Source organism: Apodemus sylvaticus, chromosome 1 (assembly GCF_947179515.1).
Source record: "Apodemus sylvaticus chromosome 1, mApoSyl1.1, whole genome shotgun sequence".
In the NCBI taxonomy this organism is placed as follows: domain Eukaryota; kingdom Metazoa; phylum Chordata; class Mammalia; order Rodentia; family Muridae; genus Apodemus; species Apodemus sylvaticus.
This window is the reverse complement of record NC_067472.1, coordinates 65,460,146-65,485,290: the sequence shown is the minus strand read 5'-3', so window position 1 is coordinate 65,485,290 and position 25,145 is coordinate 65,460,146. Positions and strand designations below refer to the sequence as shown.

General features: G+C 51.6%; 2 protein-coding genes and 1 long non-coding RNA gene across 7 annotated transcripts; 1 reads left to right on the top strand and 2 right to left on the bottom strand.

The window, feature by feature from the left end:
• Positions 1-211: 211 nt before the first annotated feature.
• Positions 212-4,453, top strand: LOC127694676 (uncharacterized). The gene is made up of 4 exons (XR_007979838.1): positions 212-294; positions 497-595; positions 4,181-4,234; positions 4,325-4,453. It is a non-coding gene; the product is annotated as an uncharacterized LOC127694676 (long non-coding RNA).
• On the bottom strand, positions 2,888-10,098 carry LOC127694668 (sperm flagellar protein 1-like). The gene is made up of 7 exons (XM_052196244.1): positions 9,923-10,098; positions 9,410-9,521; positions 8,473-8,623; positions 7,889-8,090; positions 7,462-7,549; positions 7,283-7,379; positions 2,888-3,187 (listed from the first exon to the last, which is right to left on the bottom strand). The coding sequence occupies exons 1-7, from the start codon at positions 10,056-10,058 to the stop codon at positions 3,053-3,055; spliced, it is 921 nt and encodes a 306-aa protein (XP_052052204.1). The 5' UTR covers positions 10,059-10,098; the 3' UTR covers positions 2,888-3,052.
• Positions 10,099-10,296: 198 nt separating this feature from the next.
• Adam8 (ADAM metallopeptidase domain 8) lies at positions 10,297-23,880 on the bottom strand. 5 transcript variants are annotated; one of them, XM_052196202.1, is made up of 24 exons: positions 23,782-23,880; positions 22,689-22,792; positions 21,619-21,695; positions 21,408-21,486; positions 21,254-21,330; positions 20,879-21,062; positions 20,575-20,637; positions 20,424-20,492; positions 20,060-20,226; positions 19,818-19,899; positions 19,410-19,558; positions 19,150-19,327; positions 18,804-18,893; positions 18,505-18,694; positions 18,345-18,420; positions 17,913-18,081; positions 17,504-17,581; positions 17,028-17,121; positions 16,426-16,540; positions 15,323-15,482; positions 14,798-14,863; positions 14,489-14,539; positions 11,309-11,383; positions 10,297-10,884 (listed from the first exon to the last, which is right to left on the bottom strand). In XM_052196202.1, the coding sequence occupies exons 1-24, from the start codon at positions 23,819-23,821 to the stop codon at positions 10,834-10,836; spliced, it is 2,484 nt and encodes an 827-aa protein (XP_052052162.1). In that variant the 5' UTR covers positions 23,822-23,880; the 3' UTR covers positions 10,297-10,833. The 5 variants fall into 5 exon arrangements, 4 of the variants coding, with proteins under 4 accessions (XP_052052162.1, XP_052052171.1, XP_052052184.1 ...); XM_052196211.1 differs by having other exon boundaries at positions 22,689-22,789; XR_007979834.1 differs by lacking the exons at positions 10,297-10,884; positions 11,309-11,383; positions 14,489-14,539 and having other exon boundaries at positions 16,426-16,565.
• Between the last annotated feature and the right edge of the window lie 1,265 nt (positions 23,881-25,145).

Here is a 25,145-nt window from a genome sequence, read left to right as displayed (position 1 = left end):
GCTTTTCTTAGTCTCTTGAGTGCTGGGATTAAATCCGGTATGTGCCTCCACACCTGCAGTCCCACAAACCTCCTCCAGGTGGCACTCTAATCTCTCTCTCTCTCTCTCTCTCTCTCTCTCTCTCTCTCTCTCTCTCTCTCTCTCTCTCTCTCTCTCTTCCTTTCTCCCTTCCCCCTCCATCAGTTCTCAGAAACCAGGTGCTCCTAGCCAGGACAAGCACTTGAGGATTGTCCCCGAGGCAAGCAGCCTGCTGTATTAGAGTGGCTCCAGCCACCTCACCTCCAAAATTAGTTTGTAATTGTTAATTTTGTCAATTTCAATCTAGAATTACTTGAGAAGAGAGTCTCAGCTGCCTGTGGGGATTATGTTGATTACATTAATTGTGGCAGGAAGACCTGTCCACTGCGGGTGGGACCATTCCCTGGGTTTGGTTCCTGTGTAAAAAAAGGTATCACACTGAGCATAAGGGTACAGTCTTTTCTGTTTCTGATTACAGGCACAGCAGGACCAGCTCCCTTAAGCTTTGGCGGCTGTGACTTCTCCACTGTGATGGACTGGAACCTGGACTCTGAGTTGAGACAAACCCTTTGTCAAGGTATTTTGTCACAGTAACTGGAAATGAAACTAAGACAGTCAAAGTGGAAACTCTAGATAGACAGACAGACAGCATGGCTGGTTCTCCTGAGAGGACACTGGCTAGGAAGAGGTCACAGGACAACATGAGCCAGGCAGTGGTGGCGCACGCCTTTAATCCCAGCACTTGGGAGGCAGAGACAGGCGGATTTCTGAGTCTGAGGCCAGCCTGGTCTACAGAGTGAGTTCCAGGACAGCGAGGGCTACACAGAGAAACCCTGTCTGGGGGGGGGGCGGGGGGGGGGACAAACAAACAAAAAATAACATGATCTGGGATGAGAATGAGGAAGCCTGGAGCTGTGGGCATGGGAACCACCAGGACTGAGTTCTCAGTAGCGAGAAGACAATTGCCAGCATATCCTGAAGGCCCCAGGGTTCGGCATCTTGTGGGGTTGGCACTACTAAGCCACCACTGTGGTCCTGACTCCTGCTCTTGTGTGACTAATGGCTTTTTTCAGGTCACCTCAGAGTGTGGTATTCTAGTTCCTCAAACATGGGGAACGCCAGCTCAAGTCAGGCCTCTGCCTCACCTGCTTCCTGGAGTGCAGCTTTGGGTGGGCAAGCCAGGTCTTGCCTGTGAAACACCCGCGGGTGCCTGTTACCTGAGCCACAGCACATGCTCTGGTGTTGAGTGGGTCCCGCCCTGAGGGAGTGGCACGATCGGCCTGAAGTCTTGTTTTCTGCTTTTGAAGCTACATTCTTTGGGCCTGAAGCCTAGAATGGGCTGGCCCAGGCCAGTCCAGGAGGCCCAGGAGGAAGTGTTGGGGGAGGGAGGAGCAGCAGGTGCAGAAGCCACAGCCTGTCGGCCCTCTGGACTGCATCTTTGCCATCCATCTTGAGGCTACCATTAGGGCACCAGTCCTGGCTATCACACGATACCAACATAATGTCACATATTCAGTCACATATGCAATCACAGAGTCACAGCCACACACGCTCAAAACGTGATGCTGTTATATACGACCACACATTGCCGCAGCATCGGGTACATAGTCACACAGTGTTGCTCATAGTCATACATAGTTTCACACTGTCACATATACAGTCGCACATGTTGTCCCATGTGCATCCGCACAGAAGTCCACAACACTGGCTTCCTAGGCTGCTAGCAGTTGTCTTCAGCCCCCACGTGTGTTTTTGTCTGTTCAATGCAAACATGTGCATGCTCCTGGCCCAGAGAGCTGGCCTGAGCTATCACTGCATGAGGGGACTTGGAGGGCTGGCCTGGGCCTGTGCTGACTGAGCCCCTTGGCCCTTCTCTGTTCTCCCGCCTCCCTGAGGTGTGAGCCTGGCTTTATATCTAGTACTGGTGACAACTCCATCTGGGAGGTTCTACAGCAATTTAGGGAAGGTTTCTGTCTTGGACACTAGGAACCTATCTGTGCCCCATGCAACAGAGGTGTCCCCTCCACAGTGAACTTTGGCTAGGACTAACAGAAGACAACAGGGACTACTCTCCTGGAGGTCCCCTGCTGCAGCTTGGAACCAAGCTTTCTCAATCAGCTGACCACAGTGCTGACAGACAGACACTGGGACACTGCCTCTGACTAGAACTCTGAAAAGTGACTCAGTGTGGAAGGGGTGGTAGAACCTGCGGCTAGTGACTTGCTTCTGACTCATGAAGGAAACTGTGCCTGCATCTGGGGCGGGGCGGGAGGCAGCTGTAAAATCATGAGCTCAGCCTTAAGTTTCTGCTCCTACTTCCTAAGAGCCTTCAGGGGCAGCCATGGCCTACAGGCCCAGAGAGGGTTGACTCGGGGGAGGGTGGTAGAAATGAGGAAGCAGAGCCACCCCCCAGCCAAGCTCTACTGTGGATATAGAAGCAAGGTAGCTATGCAGCAGCCAGGCATGCCCCCCAAGCCCTGCCCGGGGATGTGGTTGGTGTCCAGAAGGGTGAGGATGTCCCAGAGGGTAGAAGTAGCATCCAGGTCTTGAAACCCAACAGCTGTCCCATTTGCCATGGCTATCTTGGTCCTGGGTTCAGGTTCACCTGGCTCACCGAATCTTCAGGGCAAAGTAGGTTACCAGGCCACCTTAGAAGGGGTGTGGCATCCTCTCCTCCTGCATATCAGCAACTTCCTTCTCTGCGACCCCCTGCAGTGGAAATGCCCAGCAGGCTCAGGCCTGCAAAATCTTCCAAGGGTCCCTATCAGTGGAATCTCTGGAAAACTTCAGGACGGCTACATGGTTAACAGTTCCCACCCACCCTCGAAGGCGACCCTGAGACACTGCACATACCAGGACTTTGTGAGCTCACAAATTCGGTAAATCAATGATGATGACAAGATACTGGGGGATTGGGAGAGCCAATCTCAAATCTGTCCAAACTCATCTCCAGCCCCAGCGTGCTCTGGCCTCCACACCTCACATCTCCCTTTGAAGATGTGTTATCAGTGAGAGGCTCCAGCTGGGCTCAGGATCACGGTCTGAATGACTCTGGGTGGGGGCTCCTCCAGACCTGATGCTCCTCAGGGCCAGCTCTCATCAGCTCCCAGATCCGTTGGTCCTTCAGCTGTACCAGATGTTCCAACCTCATCACCTTCATCTGCAAAATCTTCAGAAAGCACACAAGTCTGAAAGTATCTAAAGAAGTCCTTCTACCTGCCAGCTAGGCCTTGGGCAACTCCATCCTCTAGGAATGAATGGACAATTCCAGGTCTGATGGCTTTAGGGCAGGACCAAAGGCCCTTGTGGGAACCACTGGGAAAGAAAGATACCAAGATCCTTGGGGAAGAGCCTATAGTCAGTGAGCTAGAGGAGCTCACAGGGATGACTGGAGTTTCTCCTCCTGCTCCCTGCTGGGAATCTCCCTGGTCTCCCTGCCTGCTTCCCTGTATCAGACAGAAAGGCCAAATGTCTGGGCAGGAAAAGGAGGGCAGAGCAGGGCAGGGCAGGGTGGGGCTACAGAGGGACTGAGCCTTCTTTGCTATGAGCCAAGCACCTAGCTGGGAAGTTACTCAGGGCACATTTGCAGAACCAGCAGATGATGGGTAGATATGTGGTTGTTGTGCTGTCTGTTCATCACATACTTCCAAAAGTCGATGACTCAAGAATAAGTGTGTGTGTGTGTGTGTGTGTGTGTGTGTGTGTAGGGGGGTGGAGATAGCTCAGTGGTTAAGGTTAAGAGTGCATATACTTGCTGGGTTTGGTGGTGGGTTCATACCTTCAATCCCAGTGTAAACTCTGTGAGTTTAAGGCTAGTCTGGTCTACACAGTGAGTTCAAGGACAGCCAGAGCTTTGTAGAGAGACCCTGTCTTTTAAAGGGGGTGGGGGCGGTGTTGGTGGGAGGAGTGTGTAAGAACTGGTAATCTCTTGGAGAAGTTCAGAGTCTCGTCCCTGCCACCCGCATCAGACAGCTCACATGCATCTGCAGCTCCAGCTCCAGGAGAGTCTGATGCATCTAGTCTCCAGGTATCTGCACATACCCAGATGTACACACAATTAAAAAAAATTAAGACTGTCTCTCTATGTAGTCCTTGCTGTCCTGGAACTTTCTATGTAGACCAAGCTGGCGTTGACCTCACAGAGATCCTCCTGCTTCTACAGAACTCTGCGATCCTGGAATTAAGGACACGTGTCACCATGCATGCCCAGTTACAGGTATTTTTTTTTAATTAAATAAAAACATAAGTGATGTGATGGGCTGAAGAGATGGCTTGGTGGTTAAGAGCATCGATTGTTTTTCTAAAGGTCCTGAGTTCAAATCCCAGCAACCACATGGTGGCGCCCAACCATCCGTAATGAGATCTGATGCCCTCTTCTGGTGTGTTTAAAAACAGCTACAGTGTGCTCATATATAATAAATAAATAAATCTTAAAAAAAAACAAAATAAAACAAAAAAAAGCATAAGTGAATGAAGATGAGGCTGCTAAAGCTAGGAACGGTGGCACACGCCTACAGTCCTAGTCCCGGAGCCAGAGGTGGGGATCACTGAAACTTAAAGCTATTCTCTCTCTTTTCTTCTTCTTCTTCTTCTTCTTCTTTTTTTTTTGGATTTGTTTTTTTCGAGACAGGGTTTCTCTGTGTATCCCCGACTGTCCTGGAACTCACTCTGTAGACCAGGCTGGCCTCGAACTCAGAAATCTGCCTGCCTCTGCCTCCCAGAGTGCTGGGATTGGTTGGGATTACAGGCGTGTGCCACCACCGCCCAGTGTTAAAGCTATTCTTGCTAGTTAGCAAGACTCAGCATCACAAAACAGGGAGGGAGGGAGGGAGGGAGGGAGGGAGGGAGGGAGGGAGAGAGAGAGAGAGAGAGAGAGAGAGAGAACAGCAAGAGCAGTTCCTCTCAGTCCTGCCTTCGGCACAGCTGGGACATCTGTGGTCTCTCCATGCCTGCTTCAAGGATGACTTTGTCCCAAACATTCTCCCATTAGAAACTGAGATCCCCACCATGCTCCTCAGGCAGAAAAACTGGATCTGTCTCACCCCCATGTAGTGTGAAGGAAGACATGTAGATCAGGGTGGGGAGCCGGCCTCACAGCAAACAATGAAAGACAAGGTCCCTCCCTGGACCTGTGGAGTACGACATGGCCGTGTTCACAGGCGGTACAGAAAGCCATGTTCTGGACACCTCCCACTACTCTTTATTCAAATCAAAAAGCCAGAGAGCTGAAAGGCAAGATGCAGCAATGGATTCCATCCTATGGGACCCAGCCACAGGCTTGACACAGCCTGTCTATCACAACAAATTCCTCCAAAGTTGTGTATCTCACTTTGTGACAATTTATAAATGGTATTCAATCCTTAAATGGCAAGTGGATCTGTTTTCTCTCTGGGTCTCCAGTGAAAAGTTACAGTGTCCTTGGTCAGCGTATGAGTCAGGGGCAACAGTGGGGAGAGCTGGGAACAAGGGGGCGGGTAGAGGCAACAGCTTCAGTTCTCCTTACCGCTTCCTCTCTACTTCTGTAAGTCAAAAGCCACAGTAATATCTCATCACTTTCCTGTTTTCACAAGAAGATAATTCGTCAAGATTTGGGTACATACTCAGGAACTGAGATGGCCTTGCAATTTCCGATAGCCCCCGTGACCCCATACCCATTGGTGCAGAGTCTCCGTTCTTCCCTAGTGTCTTAGCTCCTGAGTACGGGGAGAGATAAGGAATCGTAAAGAACACTGGAAGTTCCTGGTGCAAGAATGGAAGTGTGCCTGCAGAACCAAATGTCCATCAGAGAGCAAGGCATGGACCACCCAACCAGGTAGATACTGCAGGACTAGGTGTGTCCTTAGAGCCAGGAGTACATCCACAGAACTGGCCCAGGCATTAGCCTACACAACCAGGTGCACACCACAGAACCCAGTGTGCGCGGCAGAGTCATATGTGCACTACAGAATGAGTGGTGTATCATAGAATAAGCTGTGTGCATGACAGAGCTAAGTGTGTTCCATAGAACCAGATGTGCATCAAAACCAGGTGTGCACCGCACATCTAGATGCTCACAGGGATCCCCAGATGTGTAGTTTCGAGGGCCCTGGCTTTTGGAGATGAAGAGAAAGACAAGGCTCAGTTCAGGCTAGTGGGGGGCAGGCAGGAGCCTCTCCAGCCAGCATCCCCACTTTATCTGCCTTCCAGGTGTTCACCCGGCACCTGATTCTTTTTTTTTTTTTTCTTTTTTTTGGATTTGGTTTGTTTTTTGAGACAGGGTTTCTCTGTGTAGCCCTAGCTGTCCTGGAGCTCACTCTGTAGACTGGGCTGGCCACAAACTCAGAAATCCGCCTGCCTCTGCCTCCCAGAGTGCTGGGATTACAGGCGTGCGCCACCACCGCCCAGCAGCACCTGCTTTCTGAGATGGGCCCCAGTCCACACTGCCATCTTGTATTCCTGAGCTGCACTTGGGTCTGGGATGGACGGACCATTGAGGCAGGTAGTGAGTGCATTAGGGATCCACCATATCTGTTCCACCTCTGAGAAGGGCTGAAATGATCCACAGACTGTTTTCGTTCCTTTTTTTCCCTTCTTCAAATTTTCTTTCTTTCTTTCTTTCTTTCTTTCTTTCTTTCTTTCTTTCTTTCTTTCTTTCTTTCTTTCTTTCTTTCTTTCTTTCTCTTTCTTTCTCTTTCTTTCTTTCTTTCTTTCTTTCTTTCTTTCTTTCTTTCTTTCTTTCTTTCTTTCTTTCTTTCTTTCTTTTGTTTTGTTTTGTTTTGTTTTCAGAGACAGGGTTTCTCTGTGTAGCCCTGGCTGTCCTGGAACTCACTCTGTAGACCAGGCTGGCCTCAAACTCAGAAATCTGCCTGCCTCTACCTCCCAAGTGCTGGGATTAAAGGTATGTGCCACCACTGCCCGGTTCCTCCTTCAAATTTTCAAGGCAGGATTTCTCTGTGTAGCTTTGGCTGTCCTGGAATTCACTCTGTAGACTCGACTGGACTCAAACTCACAGAAATCTGCCTGCCTCTGCCTCCTGGGTGCTGGGATTAAAGGTGTGAGCTACTGCTGTTAGGCCACTAGCTAATTTCTAAAGAACCTAGAGAATGTCTAAAGAACTGTTGAATCTCTCTGGTCAGGGCCTTGCACTCCCCATACTGCCCTCACTGGGTCAGTGCTGGGCTCTGCAGAAATTCAGCCAAGGCGTGTGAAACTGGGGCAGTGGGTCCCTCTGCATCTCTGCAGCTCAGAATCTCCTGGAAGCAAGGGATGCCCAATAGATCCATACCTTGACTGTCTCCTGCAGAATGGCTAGGGCTTGCTCCTTATCCTCCAGCTGCTGCTGGATGCTGACCAGATGATCCCAGAGCCCTTCAATTGAGTCCCTGAAAGGTAAACACTGACCTTTAATCCGGGATAAGGATCATAAGGAGGTGGGCAGGGAGAATTTGAGAGATAAAGGTCCACCCTCTGCAAGCACAGCAGCCCATTTTCTCCAAATCCCTTTGATTCTGAAGGCTCTTCATGCTGGAGGGGACTGGAGGGCTCTGTAGGCCTGTGTGACAAATAGACACCATCAGCTCAGGACCTTGCTTCTGAGAGGCACCCACTAGTGACAGGACCTATGGGTGAGGGGAGGGGCACGATCCACAGCCGGTAAAGCAGACTCAGGTATCATGGAAGGACTTGGTCCTAGCCTGGTATCAGGGCCCTTTGCATAGCCCTGGAAACCTCAGAAATGGTGCTCCTGTTTGAATAATGGCTTCCCTGCATAGCTCACAGGTTCCCCCTTGGATGGTTGCTCTCTGGGTATTGACAGAGCTAGGACCCTAAGTATTATGCCTTCCTCAGAAGCCCACTAGCCCCTCTGGGCCCAGGATGCACCTGAGCATACCTGCCTTCTTTTGAAGGTTTGGGAACTCCAGATCATCATGTGCCCAGCTGTCGGGAATGTAGTGATGTTCTGTGCAGGAGTCCCAGAGGGGCTCTGACAAGCTGCCGTTATCCACGTTAGGATCTTGAATCTTAGTGGTGTGGGGGTGGGAGGTAAGCTCCCCCCAAGGTCGGGCAGCATCCACACCAGAGTGTCCTGCATCCTGCAAAGTACAAAAGTTGGGAAGTGAAGTGTAGCTGGGCTGAATATGTCTAGTCTGTAGGTACTCTGGGTAGGGTTAGTGTGCAAACTGGAGAAGAGTGGGAAGGACTTGGGTTGGAGCAACTCTTACAGTTTATTTTTCACTGCCCCAGGGTAGGTGGATCAGGCTGGGAAGGAGACAGGGTCTGGGAAGATCCCAGACAGCAAGGAAGTCAGGGACGAGTCTGAGTGAAGACTGTTGCCTCATGTATGGACTTCATTTCTTTCTGGACCACAGAGATTCATTTCTCTGTTTTATTCTCACACAGACAGATTATCTGACTGTGTGCAAAGGGCAGAAGACACAGCAGACTTGCAGGCTGAGATGATGTGCAGACACTTACAGTTGTACCCACTGAGCCTACATGAATAGTACTGGCCTCCATCTTCTCCCTCAGTGCACATAGAATAGACTCGATGACTCCAGGCCTGTTGGATACCACCCTTTGGATATCATTATCTGAGATACACAAGTGCAGCTTGCGAAAGACTTTCCTGCAAAGAAGGTAGGGGCACACTCTCAAAGCAATACCATCAAGGGCTGGAAGTTGAACCCTCCCTGAAGTTCTGTCCTCCCTGCGATGCCTTCCAGCCACTGGGCAACATCTAGCTTCCTCAGAGAGCCCCGTTTTCCTCAGTACCGGAGGGACACATGGCCTTTGGGGCTATGTCTCAGGCGATCACAGAACAGAGTACTCTATCAGGCCGTGCTCTCTGCACTCATGTTCATCTCTCTGACGGCTTGCCCTCTGTAAGTCCTGTTGATATAGCTCAACACTACCGGAAACCTGCAGCTGGGCCCTCTCAGGCATGATCATCTATCTCCCTTGAGGTCTCTTTCCATCTCCACTCTCTCAGACATAAGTCCCTGAGACTATACCCAGGCCTGAGCCTGAAATGCTTCTATTCCAATCTGAATCAGTCTTTTGGGGGTTCTGACTTCCCCCATATAGCATTCTGGGTGCCCACACATGTTCTCCACCTTGCTCTGCTCGGGCACTTCCTGAGGGCCCTCAGTGATTGGACTATATCAGACATGCCTGCCAGATTCTAGTTGTTCTTGATATCACTTATCACACCAAACATACAGGCAGAGACTTATCTTGGTGAAGTAAAATGTGCCTCCACTGATCTGTAAGGGAACAGGCTAACTGGTAGGCTGCCCTAACAAGAAACCCCCAGGAACCCTGGTTGTGGTACTTTGCTGTAGGCAGACAGAGACCCACAGCTGGAAGGAGCATCCCTGGGTCAACCTAGGTGGGCTGAGCTCCCAGGCCTTGCCTGTTGAGAAGGCTCCAGTTGCTCAGCTTCTGGTCTGTACTGCTGGCTGGGACGTAGCTGTGCAAGTCCACCAGCCGAGGGCGGAAGTGCTTCACAATCTCGGCCACCAGCACTGTGGGAATGCGAGGTGAACTTGGCTTGCCTGGCCAAGACCCTGGGTTGCAGCTGTAATCCCTGACCACATGAGATGCATGGAATGGAGTGGGAAGGACACGAGCTTGTCCTGGGGAGCCCGTGATGGTCCCCTAGTCTTTGGCACCGCACCTAGTCTCCAGGTCAGACCAAGTGGTAGGATGGCCTGGGGAGCTAATACAGCATGAGCCCAGGAGGAGCAGGAAGAGCCACAGGAGGCCATGTTTGCTACTACCTTTCCTAAGGAGCACGAGTCTGGACTCAAGAACCGCTCCGTTCCCCCAACACCCACACCTGTACTAGGGGGCTGGATGCAAGGGTTGCCCTCAACTTTGAGTCCTCTTCATCATCCGCCCCATAGCGCCTCGCCCTCACTCGCACCACCATCACTGAAGTCCCGAGCCAAGTGGCGCTTGGGGCGGCTGAGTGGGAGCCGGTCCAGCCAGGCGCAGAGGTTGTGAATATCTCCAGGCGTTGGCTGGAACGCAGCGGAGCTCTGCTTGGAAGCACTGAGCATGGCAGAGAAGTCCGTCTGCAGCAGCGAAACACAGCGGAAGAAACCGTTGCTGGGAGACAAGACACAGCCGGAAGGGGCGGGGCCCTAACCACGCCCATCCCTCCCTCGATCCTAGGTAGGATTGGTCCTCCTGCACGTCCTGAGACCCGGCTGAATTAAGGCGGATGGTTAAAAATGAAGGGAGGTGGTGGGTGAAATTGTTTGATCTGGTGTAATAAAAACAAACTGCCCCTTAGAATGTGATCTATAATCTACTGATAAAATAGAATCTTTATTAGTGAATAGTGTTTAGTCATAGTTTCAACAACTATTATGTTTCAACCCGGAAATGACGGCAACTTCTGTCCCAACACCCCCAAAACGTCGGCTTTTCCTTCCTAAGTCTCTTACAGGAGTGGGATGTGGATACAGGAACTGTGCCCTGGGGAGAGGTCACTGCCTGAGGGCCGATGCAGAAGTCGCGGGGAGGGGACTCCTGCCATTCTGTCCACCCATAGACAGACTTGCTCATGCTCGCTGCAGGAGCCGCCGCCGCCGCCCCTGCCTAGCAACTAGCATACGTAGACATCAGATCTAAGCTGGCCAGGGCCAGTGAGAGGAACTGGATCAGGAGGGCAGCTGAACAGCAAGGGCCACAGAGAGATTATTCCTGAGGTAGGAGCAGTGTGTGCAGGTCCACCCTTGGTGGGGGTGTTGCTGAAGGAACACGTTTACAGGAGCAGTGATATCTCCAAACTTCCACAAGCTTACGATGGCCCTGGGGTGCCCTAGCAGGTCACCTCTTCTGGATGGGGACCTTCAGAGCAACCTTTGGCCTACCAGCGCCCTGCCAAGAAAAGAGGAAATTGATATTAAAGAGGATCTGATAAGAGAGAGGTACAGCTGAGGATTCCCATCAACAATTCTTTAAATGTAGACTTCCACTTCCCCTAACAACAGAATGGCCCTGACCACACAAGATGACTGTATATATAGTGTAGTAGTATAGTGTAGTGTATATATATATAGTGTAGAGTAGCCACATGAAAAGGAAAACTCGGCAGCCCCTGAAAGCCACAAGCACTGGAATGTTCTGGCAGAGCATAAAGCAGACATCAAGCCTGTTACTAAGGATTTTCCCATTTTCTTTTCAGATGTCACCAAAACTTAGCAGCTAAGAAGATGAAAACAGCCACCCCACCCTCCAGAGCAGTGTCACCACAGTCAGCAGGATGGATCCTACAAGCTGGACCCCTCCTGCTGGGGCTCACCTGAGTCACTCCAGGCACAGTCCCTCCAGTCCTAGGCTTGACTGGTGGTGTTGGGGGTGCAAAGGTTGGCTTGACCTGGGAGGAACCAGACACAGCTGACAGAGAGCATCTCCTAAACAGGCCAAGCCCTGCCCTCAGCTTCATCTGAAGGCTGTCCCGCTCAGCTCCAGCCTAGCCTGGAAGGCTTCTGTCTTCCCACGGCTCAGTAGGAAACTCCTGCATGGCCTCACCACTCGGAATACAAAGCCTGAACCTGGCAGAGCGCCTCTTCTTGGGTAGCTGTCCCAACCCATCATCTTGCAGCCTACCCTGAAGGTCTAAGTTTTCAGAACATGGGTCTTTAGAAGCTCAAAAGGAAAGAATTAACTATGAAAACACATTTCATTTCCACATTCTGAGAGAGGATGGTAACCTGGCATCGGTAGGTTTAGACACATTTTGGCCTTCCTCCTCACCCAGCTTCCTTTCATCATTGCCAAGAAATCTCTGTACACTGCTCCATTCTGCCTGTCTGGACTGTGCCTAGGATGAGGTTTTCTTTTTCTTTTCTTTCCTTGTTTAATTTGTTTTGTTTTGTTTGAGACAGGTTTTTCTGTAATATCCCTGGCTATCTTGGACTCAGTCTATAGACCAGGCTGGCCTTGAATTCAGAGCTTCAACTGTCTCTGCTTTAATCCCCAAGTGTTGGGATTAAAGGGATTTTTCAGATCTTATGTAAGTCTAAAATTAGTCCCTGGCTAGACACAGTGGTGCACACTTTTAATCCCAGCACTCAGGGGTCTGAGGCAGGCAGGCCGGCCCAGTCTATGTAGAGGCCAAGGCTACAGAATGAGACCCTGTTTCTAGAAGAAGAAGAGGAGGAGAAGGAGGAGGAGGTGTAGAAGGGAAGAGGAGGAGAAGAGGAGGAGGAAGAGAAGAAGAAGAAGGAGGAGGAGGAGGAGGAGAAAAAGGAGGAGGAGGAGGAGGAGGAGGAGGAGGAGGAGGAGGAGGAGGAGGAGGAGGAGGAGGAGGAGGAGAAGGAGAAGGAGAAGGAGAAGGAGAAGGAGAAGGAGAAGGAGAAGGAGAAGGAGAAGGAGAAGGAGAAGAAGAAGAAGAAGAAGAAGAAGAAGAAGAAGAAGAAGAAGAAGAAGAAGAAGAAGAAGAAGAAGAAATAAAATCACCCTCCTAGCCCTGCCTATCTCCCTTCAAAAAAAGAAAAAAAGAAAGAAAGAAAGAAAGAAAGAAAGAAAGAAAGAAAGAAAGAAAGAAAGAAAGAAAGAAAGAAAGAAAGAAAAGGAAAAACAGAAAATCACAGGTGTGGTAATGGCTCATACCTATAAAACCAATACTCATACTCAGGAAACTGACTCAGAAGCACTGTCATGAGTTTAAGGGCCAGCTTGGGCTACATAGTGAGTTCCATATCAGCCCTGGTTATAGAGTGAGGGCCTATTTTAAAAACCAAACCAAACTGACCAAACCAGCAAAAAACCCAGGGGCTTGTGAGATGGCTCAATGGGTTAAGGCGCTTGCCAGCATGATGGTGTGAGCTCAGTCTGTGCACCATGTAAAAGTGGCAGGAGTGAACCAACCCCACAAGGCTGTCCTCTGATCCTCTCGTGCATCCTGTGATATGCATGCACATGCCACAACACACACACACACACACACACACACACACACTCCACCCCCATACTAATAATAACTAATAATAATAATAATAAGGAGAAGAAGGAGGAGGAGGAGGAGAAGCAGCACCATCAAGGGCCACTGAGATTGATCACCTAGTAAAGGTGCTTGCAGCACAAACCTGATGACCTGAGTTTGAGCCCAGAACCCAAGTAAAGGTCAACTCTGCAAAGATGGCACACATGCCCACACACATCATAAACACAATAATGAAACAAGAAAAATAACATCACTATAGCAAAACACAGTACCAATTGTTAAGAGTTCAAGTGTCAAAGATTCCAGAGATGTAGAATTTTATTTTTCTGAGACAGGGTTTCTCTGTGTAACCCTGCCTGTCCTGGGAGATGTAGAATTTTAAGTCTCCAGATGATCTCGGAGCTAGTCATTTGTTTTTGTTTTCTTTCTAGGCATCAGTTCACACAACACAAAGATAGCTCCCAGCATGGAAATCATACACATTCAGACTCCCATCCCAATGTGGTTACTTCCCCTGCTATTTCTGCTAAGAGTGTCACCCACATTCACTTAAAATAAGAAGACAAGAAGTAGACCAACTGAGCCGGGCGGTGGTGGTGCATGCCTGTAATCCTAGCACTCTGGGAGGCAGAGGCAGGTGGATTTCTGAGTTCGAGACCAGCCTGGTCTACAGAGTGAGTTCCAGGACAGCCAGGGCTACACAGAGAAACCCTGTCTCGAAAAAACCAAATCAAAAAAAAAAAAAAAAAAAAAAAACAAGAAGTAGGCCAACTGAGGGACACTCAGAAGACAGCAAACCAGCACCTTCAACATAAGGAATGTGCACCGAAAGCCTCTTGAGAGCCACAAGTGCCCAGAAGAGCAGATAAGATCCTAAACAAGGCCTCGGCAGAGCCAGGAACACGTACCTCAGGACCTACTCTAATGACCCTTGGGGAATTATCCACCAATTTGTGGCCTTCTCAGGTGTCACTTGCTCACCAGAAGCTCCCTTAGCCCTGCCTCAGAGGAGCACAGATGTCTGCCCAGGAGGATGGGCAGCACAAGGTAGGCAGCTGATCTGTGCAGTTAAGCTGTGTCAGGGCTCAGGGGCTCCATCCTGTTGCTAATTGCATTTGCTCCCTGGGATAGGCAAATACACACACACACACACACACACACACACAAAGTTCTCCACCATCACAGCTTTGGCCCCAGAATACGTGCATAGGGCTATGACTATAGTAGTGTCCGAGGCTCTCAGAAGTAGGAGCCCACTTTTAGGGCTAAGGAAAGGATTCCAGTTCACCTAGAACCCCAAGGAGCCCTGCTGGGAAGACTAACACTGTGTGCTGGGAAGGACTCTTAATACTGTGGGGAGGAAAGAATGAATGAATCACTACTTCTAAAGTTTAGTCAGTGGCATTTTGAGACCTTCCAAAGCCCTTCCCTTAGCCTCCTTCCAAGGGAAAGTGTAGGAAGCTTGTCTCTGGAATAAAGGGCCACAGGTTTTCAGGAGGGAAGGTCTCCTCAGAGTCAAGGCTGTCCCCTTACCTGCTTGGGTTTCAGCTCTGGGAGGGGCTTGGTGGGAGGATCAGGTCTAAGCTGTTGGGAAAAAAAGAATCAGAATCCAAAGACTAGACCAGTTCAGGGCTGGGGACTAGGGTAGCACCTTTTTCCTCCCAGGTTCCCTGAATCAACCCTTAGGCTCAATTTAATATCCTGACTGGGCAGGGCTAACAACTTTCCCTGTACAGTAGCTGTTTCCTTAGGGCTCCAGGCCTACAGAGTTAGCCACCAGATGCCACCTCCCAAGAGGTTTTCATGTCTCCAGAATACAAATGGCTGTTTCCCAAGGCTTACCTGATTTGGAACCTTTGGGGCATAAACAGGAACTTGGAGTGGTGGACTGGGCACAGCACCTGGAGGCTTGAGGGGACAGAGATATGAGCCTGGGCCCCAGAATCAGTACCAAGGCTCCAGTCCATGCCCACCAGGTCCCTTGATTTTAGATCCAAGGCTCTTACATTTCCCAAATGGTACCCCTCCCCATTTCCTGTTCACTCTAGGCTAGCAGCCCATTCCTCAGCTTAAGGAGCTGCAAGGGCATTCTCTTCTCACAGTTTGGGTCTGAGAGCCCTCAGACCCACAAGCTCAAATCCAAACTCCAAATAGAGATCCTTAGAAGACAAGACTTGACTCAGTCCTTTACCCTCCCTTGGGGTGATTGTAACACTTCTCCAGGCTCCAGGCTATTGCCTGGCTCATGAGTTAATTTACACAAAAACCCTTCACTATCCCTAATGGGTCACACTCTGGGATAGAGGAATGGAAAGCCTGAGTCTCCCTCATTTCAGCCCCACGAACCTGTCAGAGGATAGCACTTACTGCAGGGGGAGGCCTCTTTGGTTTCACTATGGGTCTTGGGGGATGGTTGGTAGAAACCATCTCAGGAGGGCCTGGAGGCTTGCTCTTAGCTGCCAGGCTGTGGTCCCCTGTATAGAATAGGGGGTTGGAGACCCCCGAGGTAGGCTTGGGTGCCACACTCCTAGGGAGAAAAAGAGGCAAGAATGGTGTAGTCACTTCTAGCCAGAGAATCCAGGACCCTGGGCATGCCTCCCAAGTCAGCCTGGCATCTCTACCCTGGCACACCCCACATAGAATGCTAGCTGCAGTCTCAGGCACATTTTCAAGCACAGGAGGTCAAGAAACAAGTCTCCTGAGAACTATGTTAGGAAGGTGCTTGGAGGACCTGGGAAAAGCTATCCTTTGGCAGCCAGCTTGGGGGTTAAGCTCTTTGTGCAGAGCACAGTGGAAACCACACTTGGCCATGGCTAGGGGTAAGGAGGTTATCTCAACTCTGGACTTATCATACACCTATCTGTTGCTCTCTCTGTCCCATTACAGCCTTGAAGAAGGAGGAGGGGGAAGAGGAAGAGGGAGGAGAGGAGGGTAAGGGTGAGGAGGATGAGGAAGAGGAGGAGGCAGAGGAGGAAGAAAAGGAGGAGAAGGAAGAGAAGGAGGAGAGAGAAGGGGAAGGAAGAAGAGGAGGAGGAAGAGGAGAAGGAAGAAGAAGAAGAAAAAGAAGAAGAAGAAAAGGAGAGGAGAAAGAAAGAAAGAAAGAAAGAAAGAAAGAAAGAAAGAGAGAGAAAGAAAGAAAGAAAGAAAGAAAGAAAGAAAGAAAGAAAGAAAGAAAGAAAGAAAGAAAGAAAGAAAGAAAGAAAGAAAGAAAAAAGAAAAAAGCAGCAGCAGCAACAACAGTAGCAGCAGCAGTGGTAGTGGTTGCAATCCTGGGAGTCTCCTGAGCTTCCCACCCAGGCTTGTCCAACACCCAGAGGAGAACCCCAAGTTCCCTTAAGAGCCTCTGCCTGGGCTTGCTGACGGAAGCAATGCTTTTTCTTTCTTAAGTAGCAGCAAAGCCATTTCCCAAGTTCCGAGTACAGGAAGTATGTGTCTCGCATGTAAATATGTTGCAACCACCATGTCCTCACCTCTTCTGGATTTGTCTCGGGGCCTTTCGGTAGATGAGGATGCCAGCCACGATGACCATTGCAGCCACCAGGATTACCAAGACCACAACCACACTGACGGGGAGGCGCGTAGATGCTGTGGGACATACGATCATACAGGACTGGGGACCAGTAAAATCAAGAGCTGGGGAGGGCCCTTGGGAGATACAGCCTTCTCAGTCCCCCTTGACCATGTCCTGGGTCCCACACCCCACATATGGTCAAGTGCCTGAGGACTCCAGCAGAGGGCCCAGTATATTACGCCAGCTCTTCTGGCTCTCCAGCAATGGATTAGAAGACTTGGTAGTGGTGAGTCCCAGCTCCACAGTGCCACTGTTGAGTCCTAGCCAGTTCCACGAGGCTGTGGTGCCATGGACAGCCGCAGACTCAGTGACCACTGGGAAGGAAGACACTGTGGGGGTTGTAAGTGGCCCTAGGTGCCTGGGCCAAGGCTATCTAGCCTTGTTTTGAGTAGGGCACTACCCTGTGTCACTTTTGGGAAGTAGAGACAATGTTATCCATCCTAACCCCCCTTAAGGCTGGTACCCCACAAATGCCAGCTCTTGTGGGCCTCAGGACCTTACCTGCTTGTCTACCTTGTCTATCTGTCAGCTGCTGTGCACAGTAGGGTGGGGCCCAGCCCTTGTGACAGTGGCACTCCCTCTTGTGGTTGCATACCTGGAGGGAAAGCAGGACCTCAAGGACAGGTACCTCACAGGGCAGCAGGGGAGGTTACAGCACACACAGGGTCCCCTCCATCCATCCACATATGTCCATCTTGAACTTCTAAGGAATTCGCCTCAGAGACCACAGTGACCAATGACCACAAGCTCAGTGGAAAGCACGTATTTGATCTCAGTTCCAAAGAGGCCTTGTTGATTACCCCCATCAGAAGGATATAGGCTAATGTGAGCCTACATTGCTATACCCACAGCTGTCTCCGCCACAAGTCCCATTAACAGGCAAGTGATGGCAGCTACCTAGCATAAAGGCACCAGACCTAGCACAAAGGCACCAGACAGTAGGTGTCCTATGACCTGAGGCCCGCAGCTACACGTACCCCATGGTTGTTGCATTTAGCAGAGCAGTTTTCAGATCTGTATACACGGAGGTCCTGGCAGCTTCCAGCCATGCAAACCTGGAAGGTGGAAGAGGCTCTTGGGTAGCTGGCTGGCCTAGGCCCAGTCCTTACCCCACCATCCTCAAATCTAAAGATAAGTTTGGGACAGCTAGTGTGGTCACACTTCAGGATGACTACGCCTTCATACTTGTGCGTATGGCCATGGAGGGGCCCTCAGCCATGAGGTGGCACTAGACTGACTGATCCTGGGGACCCTTTGGGTATGGTGGTCTCCAGACAGGCGTGCACACGCCTCCACCAGCCGACACTGTCTGAACATTGTCAGAGACTCATGGGCGCGTTTGATCTTCATCAGCCCTGGACGGCTTTCCAGTGCTCCTCAGCTCACCTTTCCCTCCTCACACTTGGTGCCCTGGAGTACCAGCTCATAGGTGTCGTGGGTGTTGCTATCTGTGTGAAGAGCGTGGCAGATTCCATTGTTGGAGGAGAAAGTGCAGGAGGAACGTTCAGGGGGCTTCTGGCCTCCCTCACAGTACAGCACCCCACACCGGTTGACCCTGCAGAAAGGGGACAGGCTGTGGTCATGGGTGTCCTGGGGACTCTGAGTGGCTCAGGGCCCTGGGTGGTGCAGGAGACAGCCCCTAGGACCTCTCCTCTCTCAAGAATGTCGGGCTCAGGTTGATGACTAGAAGCAGGGCAGACCCCAGGAGAGCCACCTGCCTCACAGAGCAGGCCTCCTCTGTGGGACATCTCTGTGGACCAGCCTTGCTATTGAAGACATACCTCACCCAGCTCCTAACAGTTTGGCCTTGATGCTTACCTGCCAGGGTACAGCCTGCCATTGCAGCCCGGAGGGATGCTAAAGGCAAAGCAGGAGTCGACTGCTGCCCGGGCACCTGTGGGGCCAGGAGAAGTTAGTCTGGCTTCGGTTATAGACGCTCCACAAGCTGGCCCCCATCCTATGGTCACGTCTGCCTCACCTGGCCCCCACAGATCCTGGCACTGCTGTGCCAGTGTGGGGCAGTTCCCATCAAAGCAATAGCCCCCTGGGCAGGGAGTGCCATTTTGTTGGAAGGCATCTTCAGGACATGTTGGCTTCTGGCCATCACAGAACTCCTCCAGGTCACAGTTGTCCTTCTTGGGACGACACACCTCCCCAGCTGGCTTTACCTGGTCCCACAGAGAGGCTTACTGTAGGCCAGGTCCACGTGATGCCTTCACAAGAATCCCAACCCCCCCATGTCTGACTGGAGCAGATCCTGGATGAAGTCCAACTTACCCTGCAGTCATGACAACAGGCACCATCAGCACATTCTGCCCCCTTGGCCAGCTGGCAAGTGGTGGCATTGCAGCAGGGGTTTTGACAATCCTAGGAGGAAAATGGTTTGAGCAGCTACACCCTAGCCAGACCTGGCCGTAAGGTGGACAGGCTTTTGGTGATCACTGGGGAAGGGACTACAGCCAATTTAATCTCCAACTCCCTTATAGGTTATTAAGGGCTTAAAGAGAGATGTAGTGATGTGGCCAGGCCGAGGAGGCTAGCTTAACCAAAAGGACCTCAGACTGAGGTCCCTGCACTAATGCCGGAGCTGACCAGCAGGGGGCAGGGATGGGGTGAGACAGACCTGAGGTGTCCCACAGTCACACTGCTCTCCATGCTCCACAAACAGGTTTCCACACACAGGGTCACCCACGAACCGGTTGACATCTGGGACATTGGTCAGGCAGCCTGTCTGGGGTTTTGTCACGAATGACTCGAGGTCAGTCTGGCTACACCTGCTGAATGTCCTGGGGAACTTGGAGCTAAGGGTAAGGGGTGTCAGCGTTAGGAAGAGCCACATGCCAGGCTGTCCCTTCCCACCCAGCATGCCCCACAGGACCTTACCCAATGCTTTCGGTCATGATGCAGCCACCACCCTCACGTGGTATAGGACAGTAGCATCCCGGAATGGTCTCATCGTGGCTCATGCCCAGATTGTGGCCCAGCTCATGGGCCATGGTAGAGGCCACACCAATGGAGCTCTTGGTGTGGTCCTGTGAGGACAGGTTCATTAGTACTGTCTTGCTACCCCGGCTACCCACATGTCCTTGGCCCTAGGCGCCCATAGGCACAAGACTGCCACCTGCTAACACCCTAGCATAAAACCAGGTTTCAAATCTGTCCCCAGAGCAAGTGACTGCTTCATGGTATCTTAAGGACCCAGGCTGACACTTCTACGCCACAGTTCAGGAGCTATGTTTGACCGTACCGCCACCAGACAGCTTGTTGAGCTTGGGTAAGAGTTCCTTTTACCTGATTCACAGCTCCTGAGTGACGGGAACACAGGGCAGACACCTTAGCCAGTCCAACAGTGGTCCCAATGAAGTCAACCCCCCTAGAAACAGACAAGACAGGTATGCCCTTGACATGGTTCCTGGCCTTTCTTCATCCCTGCACAGCTCTGCACGGGTGTCCTACCCTGGAAGCCAGGTTGGACACCGCTCTGGAACTTGGTTCTACCTCACTGTGATGTATGGGCGTGCCCACCCACTCACGTGATAAGTTGCACATTGTCATGTGGGTGCCGCCCCAGCAAGTTCTGTTCCCTCCAGGACAAGAAGTTCTCCAGCGTGACGTTGGCATAACGGCTGATGTAGAATTTGTCCTTGTTCCAGATCTCCAGGCCCACCAGGACAACTCGGAAACTGAGTTCTTGATAAAGCTGCGGAGGATGAGCAAGCCCTTGGAGCCAGAGGCGGCAGGGGGATGGACAGGGGCCCTGCATCTTTTCACCACGGGGAGGGCCTGTGCTCGGTAGAGAGCTCTGACCTAGCCCCACCTCTTGACTGCCTACCTTGCCCCTCCTATCCTAAACAGCTGCCCCCTGTCTTTACCAGCAGCACCCCTGGGGAAACCCACCTTGTCCACATGGTTTACAACCTCCAGCACTCGCTGGCGCACGGCGGCTCTGCTGCCCAACTTCTGGAACTGCAAGTATAAGACCTTCAGCCTGGGGCTTTGGCAATCTCACTCCAATGTATTCAGCCCTCTCAGCCCCTGCATCCCATACCTCTTGGCTGTCTGCAACCACATACAACTCCACATAGCGGGTTTCTCTGGGTATGAGCCAGTTCTACGGAAAGAAGCCAATCAGTCATTTTGGCCTTGACCCCAACCTACCCCAGAGCCCAACTTTCTGTTGGGAGGCACAGTCTAGGCATCTCCAGTGTGGTGGGCTTTCTCTGGTGCTGCAAGGCTGAGCTGGGCCCACCCACTGGGCATAGAGGGCTTGCCTCAGGGCCACAGAGAGCCATGCCCATGCCCAAGCATAGGGTCTGGGACTGGACCAGCCAACAGGGGGTGCTGCCGCTCACCCGGGGCTGAGCCCTGTAGATTTCTAAGGCCCGAGGCCCTAGGTCATCCAGGCTGGTGTCGCTGACCCCACAGGTCCCAGCCTTCTGTTGCAGATGCTGTGCCTGGTACATTGCGTGCTGCCCCTCTTCATCTGCACCCAGAGGCTCGATCAAGTGGACGGTGGACCCAACACGGAAAAAGCCCCTGAGGGGAAAGCCAGGTGAGAGAGGGTATGGTCGGCTTGCTCCTTGTGGGAGATGACCAGGCTTGTAAACACAGGAGGCAAGAAAGCACAAACACAGCAGGAAAGAATTCCCATGCCAAGGCCTCCTTTTCACTGCCTTGGTTTACCCTTCTATAGAATGGGACTTCTTGCCTGGGTCTACAGTTCATACCTGAGGCCAGCGCAGGTGCTAATACTGGCAGCTGAGCCCTTGTACCCTTCCACGTGGCCCTGGTAGAGGCAATGGTCCTGAAGAAGTGAGGGAGGATCGTAAGTCTCACTATCTTGATTCCGCTGGCCCAGGGAAGGCCGGCCTGTCACCATACCTGCTCGTGCAGCTGCTCTGTCACCTCAGACCCATTGGCAGCTGAGTAGGTCTCTGTGTAGCTAGAGCCAAGAAGGTCCCTGGAAGACAACAACTGAAGTTCCCTGGTCCCGCCTCACACAGAGCAGCCACTATAAGGCTCCTGGGCCAGGATTCAGGCACACAGGAGCCTGCACTTCCCACGGGACTTGGAGATGGGCCCAAGGTCTTACCTGTTCTTTCGAAGGTGCAGGGTGAAAACATGCCCACTGGTCCCAAGAGCATAGCTCAGACTCTCTGGGTACAGGCCCTGGATGGGGATTCCGGGTGAGTGGTCTCAGCTTAAGGCCAGGGATTTGCATAGCAGAAAGCCCCAAGCAGAGCCTCCCTAGACTGTGAGAATTCATTAGTTTCAGGCAGGGAAGTAGATGGCTGGGACCAGGCTGAGCTGTTTGGGAGGGACAGAGAAAGCAAGTCTCCCAGATGAAGCAGAAAAAACAGAGCTCCATGGCCCCTTGACCATTTCCCCAATCTGTTCACAAGGATGATGATGATGATGATGATGATGATGATGATATGATGACATTCCTTCCCAGAGAAAGCAGGGTAGGAGAGGCAACCATGGCCAGCCAGCCACTAAATCCAGGGCAACATGGGGGTGGGCAAGGTACACAGACACCTCCTCACCACTATTCCTCAGCTAGCTATGGTGTCCAGCCTGAGATTCAGAGCAGGTGTGTGCTACATACTCTATGACCTTTCACTCACACGCCATGTGTACAATCAGCTCGCCCTAGGGACAGCATACACCAGGAAAGAGGAAAGCCCAGGCAGTGAGATGTTTCCTGAAGATCCAAACAAGGACAGGGCCAGCAATCTTCCTGGGGGTCTAGAGGCTGTTCCCAGTCTCCAGCTCCAGGAAATCCCAAGCTGAGAGGTTCTCAATGCATGCACATAGCTTTAGGGCGAGCAGCTGCTTGCTAATCTAACAAACCATTGCCAACTGAAACTGAGGTGTGGCCCGGGGCAGCACAAGCTGCTGTACCTTTCCTGGGGTAGAGGCCGCTCCGGGCTGGGCGGATGGTCTCAAAAGGACCAAGGAGGTGAGTGGGTCCTAGTGCCTACCTTGAGGGCCCTAGACTCTGATTTGTGTGTGTGTGGGGGGAGGGCAGCAGGAGGCAGGAAGAAGGAAGTGGTAAACACAGGTCATGCCCAGAAGCAGACATTGAAGTTCTGGAGCTGCTCAGGGAAGCCCCCAGAGTCTGCCAGTCCTTTAGCAGAAACAGGTTGAGGGTAGACTCACCCAGCGGGAGGGCAGGGCTCTGCGCGAGCGGGATGTAGCTAGGCGCCGGGGCCAAACCACCTCATACTGTTTCACATGGGGCAAAGGAGGTCCAGGGGCTACTGCTACAGAAGAGAGGGGGTCAGAGGTCCAGTGAGGGCTGTCCTGCCTCAAGCAGTGTCTAGCCAGTGTTATCTCTTTTATCTGGGGAATCGCCACAAGGCTCAGTGCCAGAAATGGGATCTGGCCCCATGGGCCAGATAAGAGCTTTGTGCTTAATACACTGCCAGGTCCATCACACCAGGGGCGAGCTGTCTGAGCCTAGCACACCTCTGCACAGTGCCCAGATGAACCTCATCCGCACACCCCACCCTTCCCCAGTGCCTGTCTGGACTGACACAGGGAGAACACATATAAGCCTTTTGGTCTACCTGACAAACATCCAGAGTTGACCCCATCTCGTCCTTAGCTACATGATCATATCTAGTTGATGAAAGCACACCTCCCTCGGGCTTCTCTCTCCCAACAGAAAGCTTCCAGCTCAACAACTGATGAGGAACCAGTTTAGAGACCACCTATCTGTAGGCAGGTCCAGTTTTAGAGACCATCTCTTGATCTCTTGCATAGACAAGGGGCACAGCTACTTAACCCCAGGGTTCCAGGACTGAGAGGTAAGAGAAGAGATCAGAGCCAGGGTCCTCCCAGAATAGGGAAACCAAGCCTCCCAGTGGAAGGTGGGACCCCATGTTGGTAGGGAGCTGGGACCACTGCATCTCTAGCTTCTGTCCCTGCCTAGCTAGAGAGTTATGTATCCCCCATGATCCCACTGGTGAACCTTGCTGCCTGGGACTCCCACAGCAGCAAGGGAAGCTGTCCTGTAGGTGCCACGCCTAGCTGTTCCTGTAACTAGCTCAATGAAAAAGATCCCAGGAACCAATTTCTCATACATTTCACTTTAAAAAAAAATTTCTATTCTGACATTTTCTGTATCTACTTACTTTCTCCATATCTAGAGACCAACTCCAGGGAGGGTGACCTGACCATGCTAAGCAGCCACTAGGCAGACCACCAAGCCCTGAATAGGGCTCCTTGAAATCAAATAATCATCACTCACCTGGTGCCCATAAGACGCTGAGTAGCCAGAGGCCAAGCATGATGGTATCTGGGGCACACTAACTCTAGAGGTTTCACAAAGTACTCTCTCTAGATCACTGATCTGGTTCTTCTTTCTGAGAGTCCTTCCCACTGATCAGAATTGGCCAATCACTGGGCTGTGGGGCGGGGTGGGGTGGAGCAAGGCGGGGCAAGCAGTGCACACCTCTATACCCTGCTGGCAGCAACCAGCCTCCAGGGCAGTCAGGAGTTACGGTGGCACCTCCCAAGTTACTTCTGGGTAGCTCATATTGATATCCCATGATTTTGGACAAAATTAATGGGAGCTGGAGATGGTAAATGGACCAACTTGAGCAACTCGGCATTTCTACCAGCTCCCAGTCCTGGTGGGGAGATTGTGGGACTGCCTCCCAGCCCTGACAGAGCTTGGGGAGTGCCAACTGGGTGGAGTCTAGCTGGAGGAAGATGACTTTTGGAGGGGAAGTGACTTATGAGCCTGAAATTTCAGAAGGGGACCCTTTGACTTCCTGGGCATCTGGAAGATGCAGACAGGCACAAGCAAGGGCAGTGTGGACTGGGACCAGCCTGTGGGAGCTGACACTCCCGAGGCTCCTGCCCAGGAGAGGCACATGGAGGGATGAACCTGACTGATTCTTTGAGGTCCTACCTAACCTCACGGTTAGGGGTTCCGGATGCACAGGGTTCCTCCTACAGGCCTGGATTCTGTCTTTCATATCCCAAGGGTAGAGCCGACTCAGCCAGAGCTCTCAGTGCCCCCACCATGGGCTGATTTCCAGCTTCTCCAGGTGGGTCTGTTACTTTAGGAACCCAGAACGCTTGGGAATGTAGTCAAGCCTGTTTATTATTTGTGGCAATATTCTCTATACATCCTTGCGGGCACAGATGTGGTCAGACCTCACAGACTTTACAGTCCCACCCCATGAGGCGTAAGTAACCTAAGAGAAAAGGGAGACACCCAAACTACTAACAGGGCCTGGCAGCTTGGCCATTGGAGTCTTGGACCATATCTTATGGTCTGTACCTAAGAATTTAAGCTGGGGTATACATGCTACAGCCACACCTCTGCCCTTGTGGATAAGGCAGGAAATGTAGGAATCTCACCAGCAAACCGCTGCCTGAGGCACCAGTGGTGTTCAGGGCTGGAACAGATGCCAGACTGTAATAGGCAGCAGTCAGAGCTACGTGGGTAAGGCTGACTTCCACATACATACTCTTACATTCCAAGTTAGATCTGACAGTGAAAGTTCAAGGAAATGTGTTCTTAATCAAATCAAAGGCAAAATCAAAACCTGTTGCCAGTAGCAACCATTGTGTTGTAAGTCCAACTGTCCATAGTGAAGATGG

Coding starts and splice junctions, on each gene's coding strand:
- Adam8 (XM_052196202.1), bottom strand. CDS start 23,821: ATGCTTGGCCTCTGGCTACTCAGCGTCTTATGGGCACCAG. Junction 21,487..21,618: donor CTGCACCTTCGAAAGAACAG/GTAAGACCTTGG, acceptor GTTGTCTTCCAG/GGACCTTCTTGGCTCTAGCT. Junction 11,384..14,488: donor CAGAGCTGAAACCCAAGCAG/GTAAGGGGACAG, acceptor GGTTCCTCCCAG/GTCAAGCCAACCTTTGCACC.
- LOC127694668 (XM_052196244.1), bottom strand. CDS start 10,058: ATGCTCAGTGCTTCCAAGCAGAGCTCCGCTGCGTTCCAGCCAACGCCT. Junction 9,522..9,922: donor TCGGGACTTCAGTGATGGTG/GTGCGAGTGAGG, acceptor GCATTCCCACAG/TGCTGGTGGCCGAGATTGTG. Junction 8,624..9,409: donor AACTGGAGCCTTCTCAACAG/GCAAGGCCTGGG, acceptor CCTTCTTTGCAG/GAAAGTCTTTCGCAAGCTGC.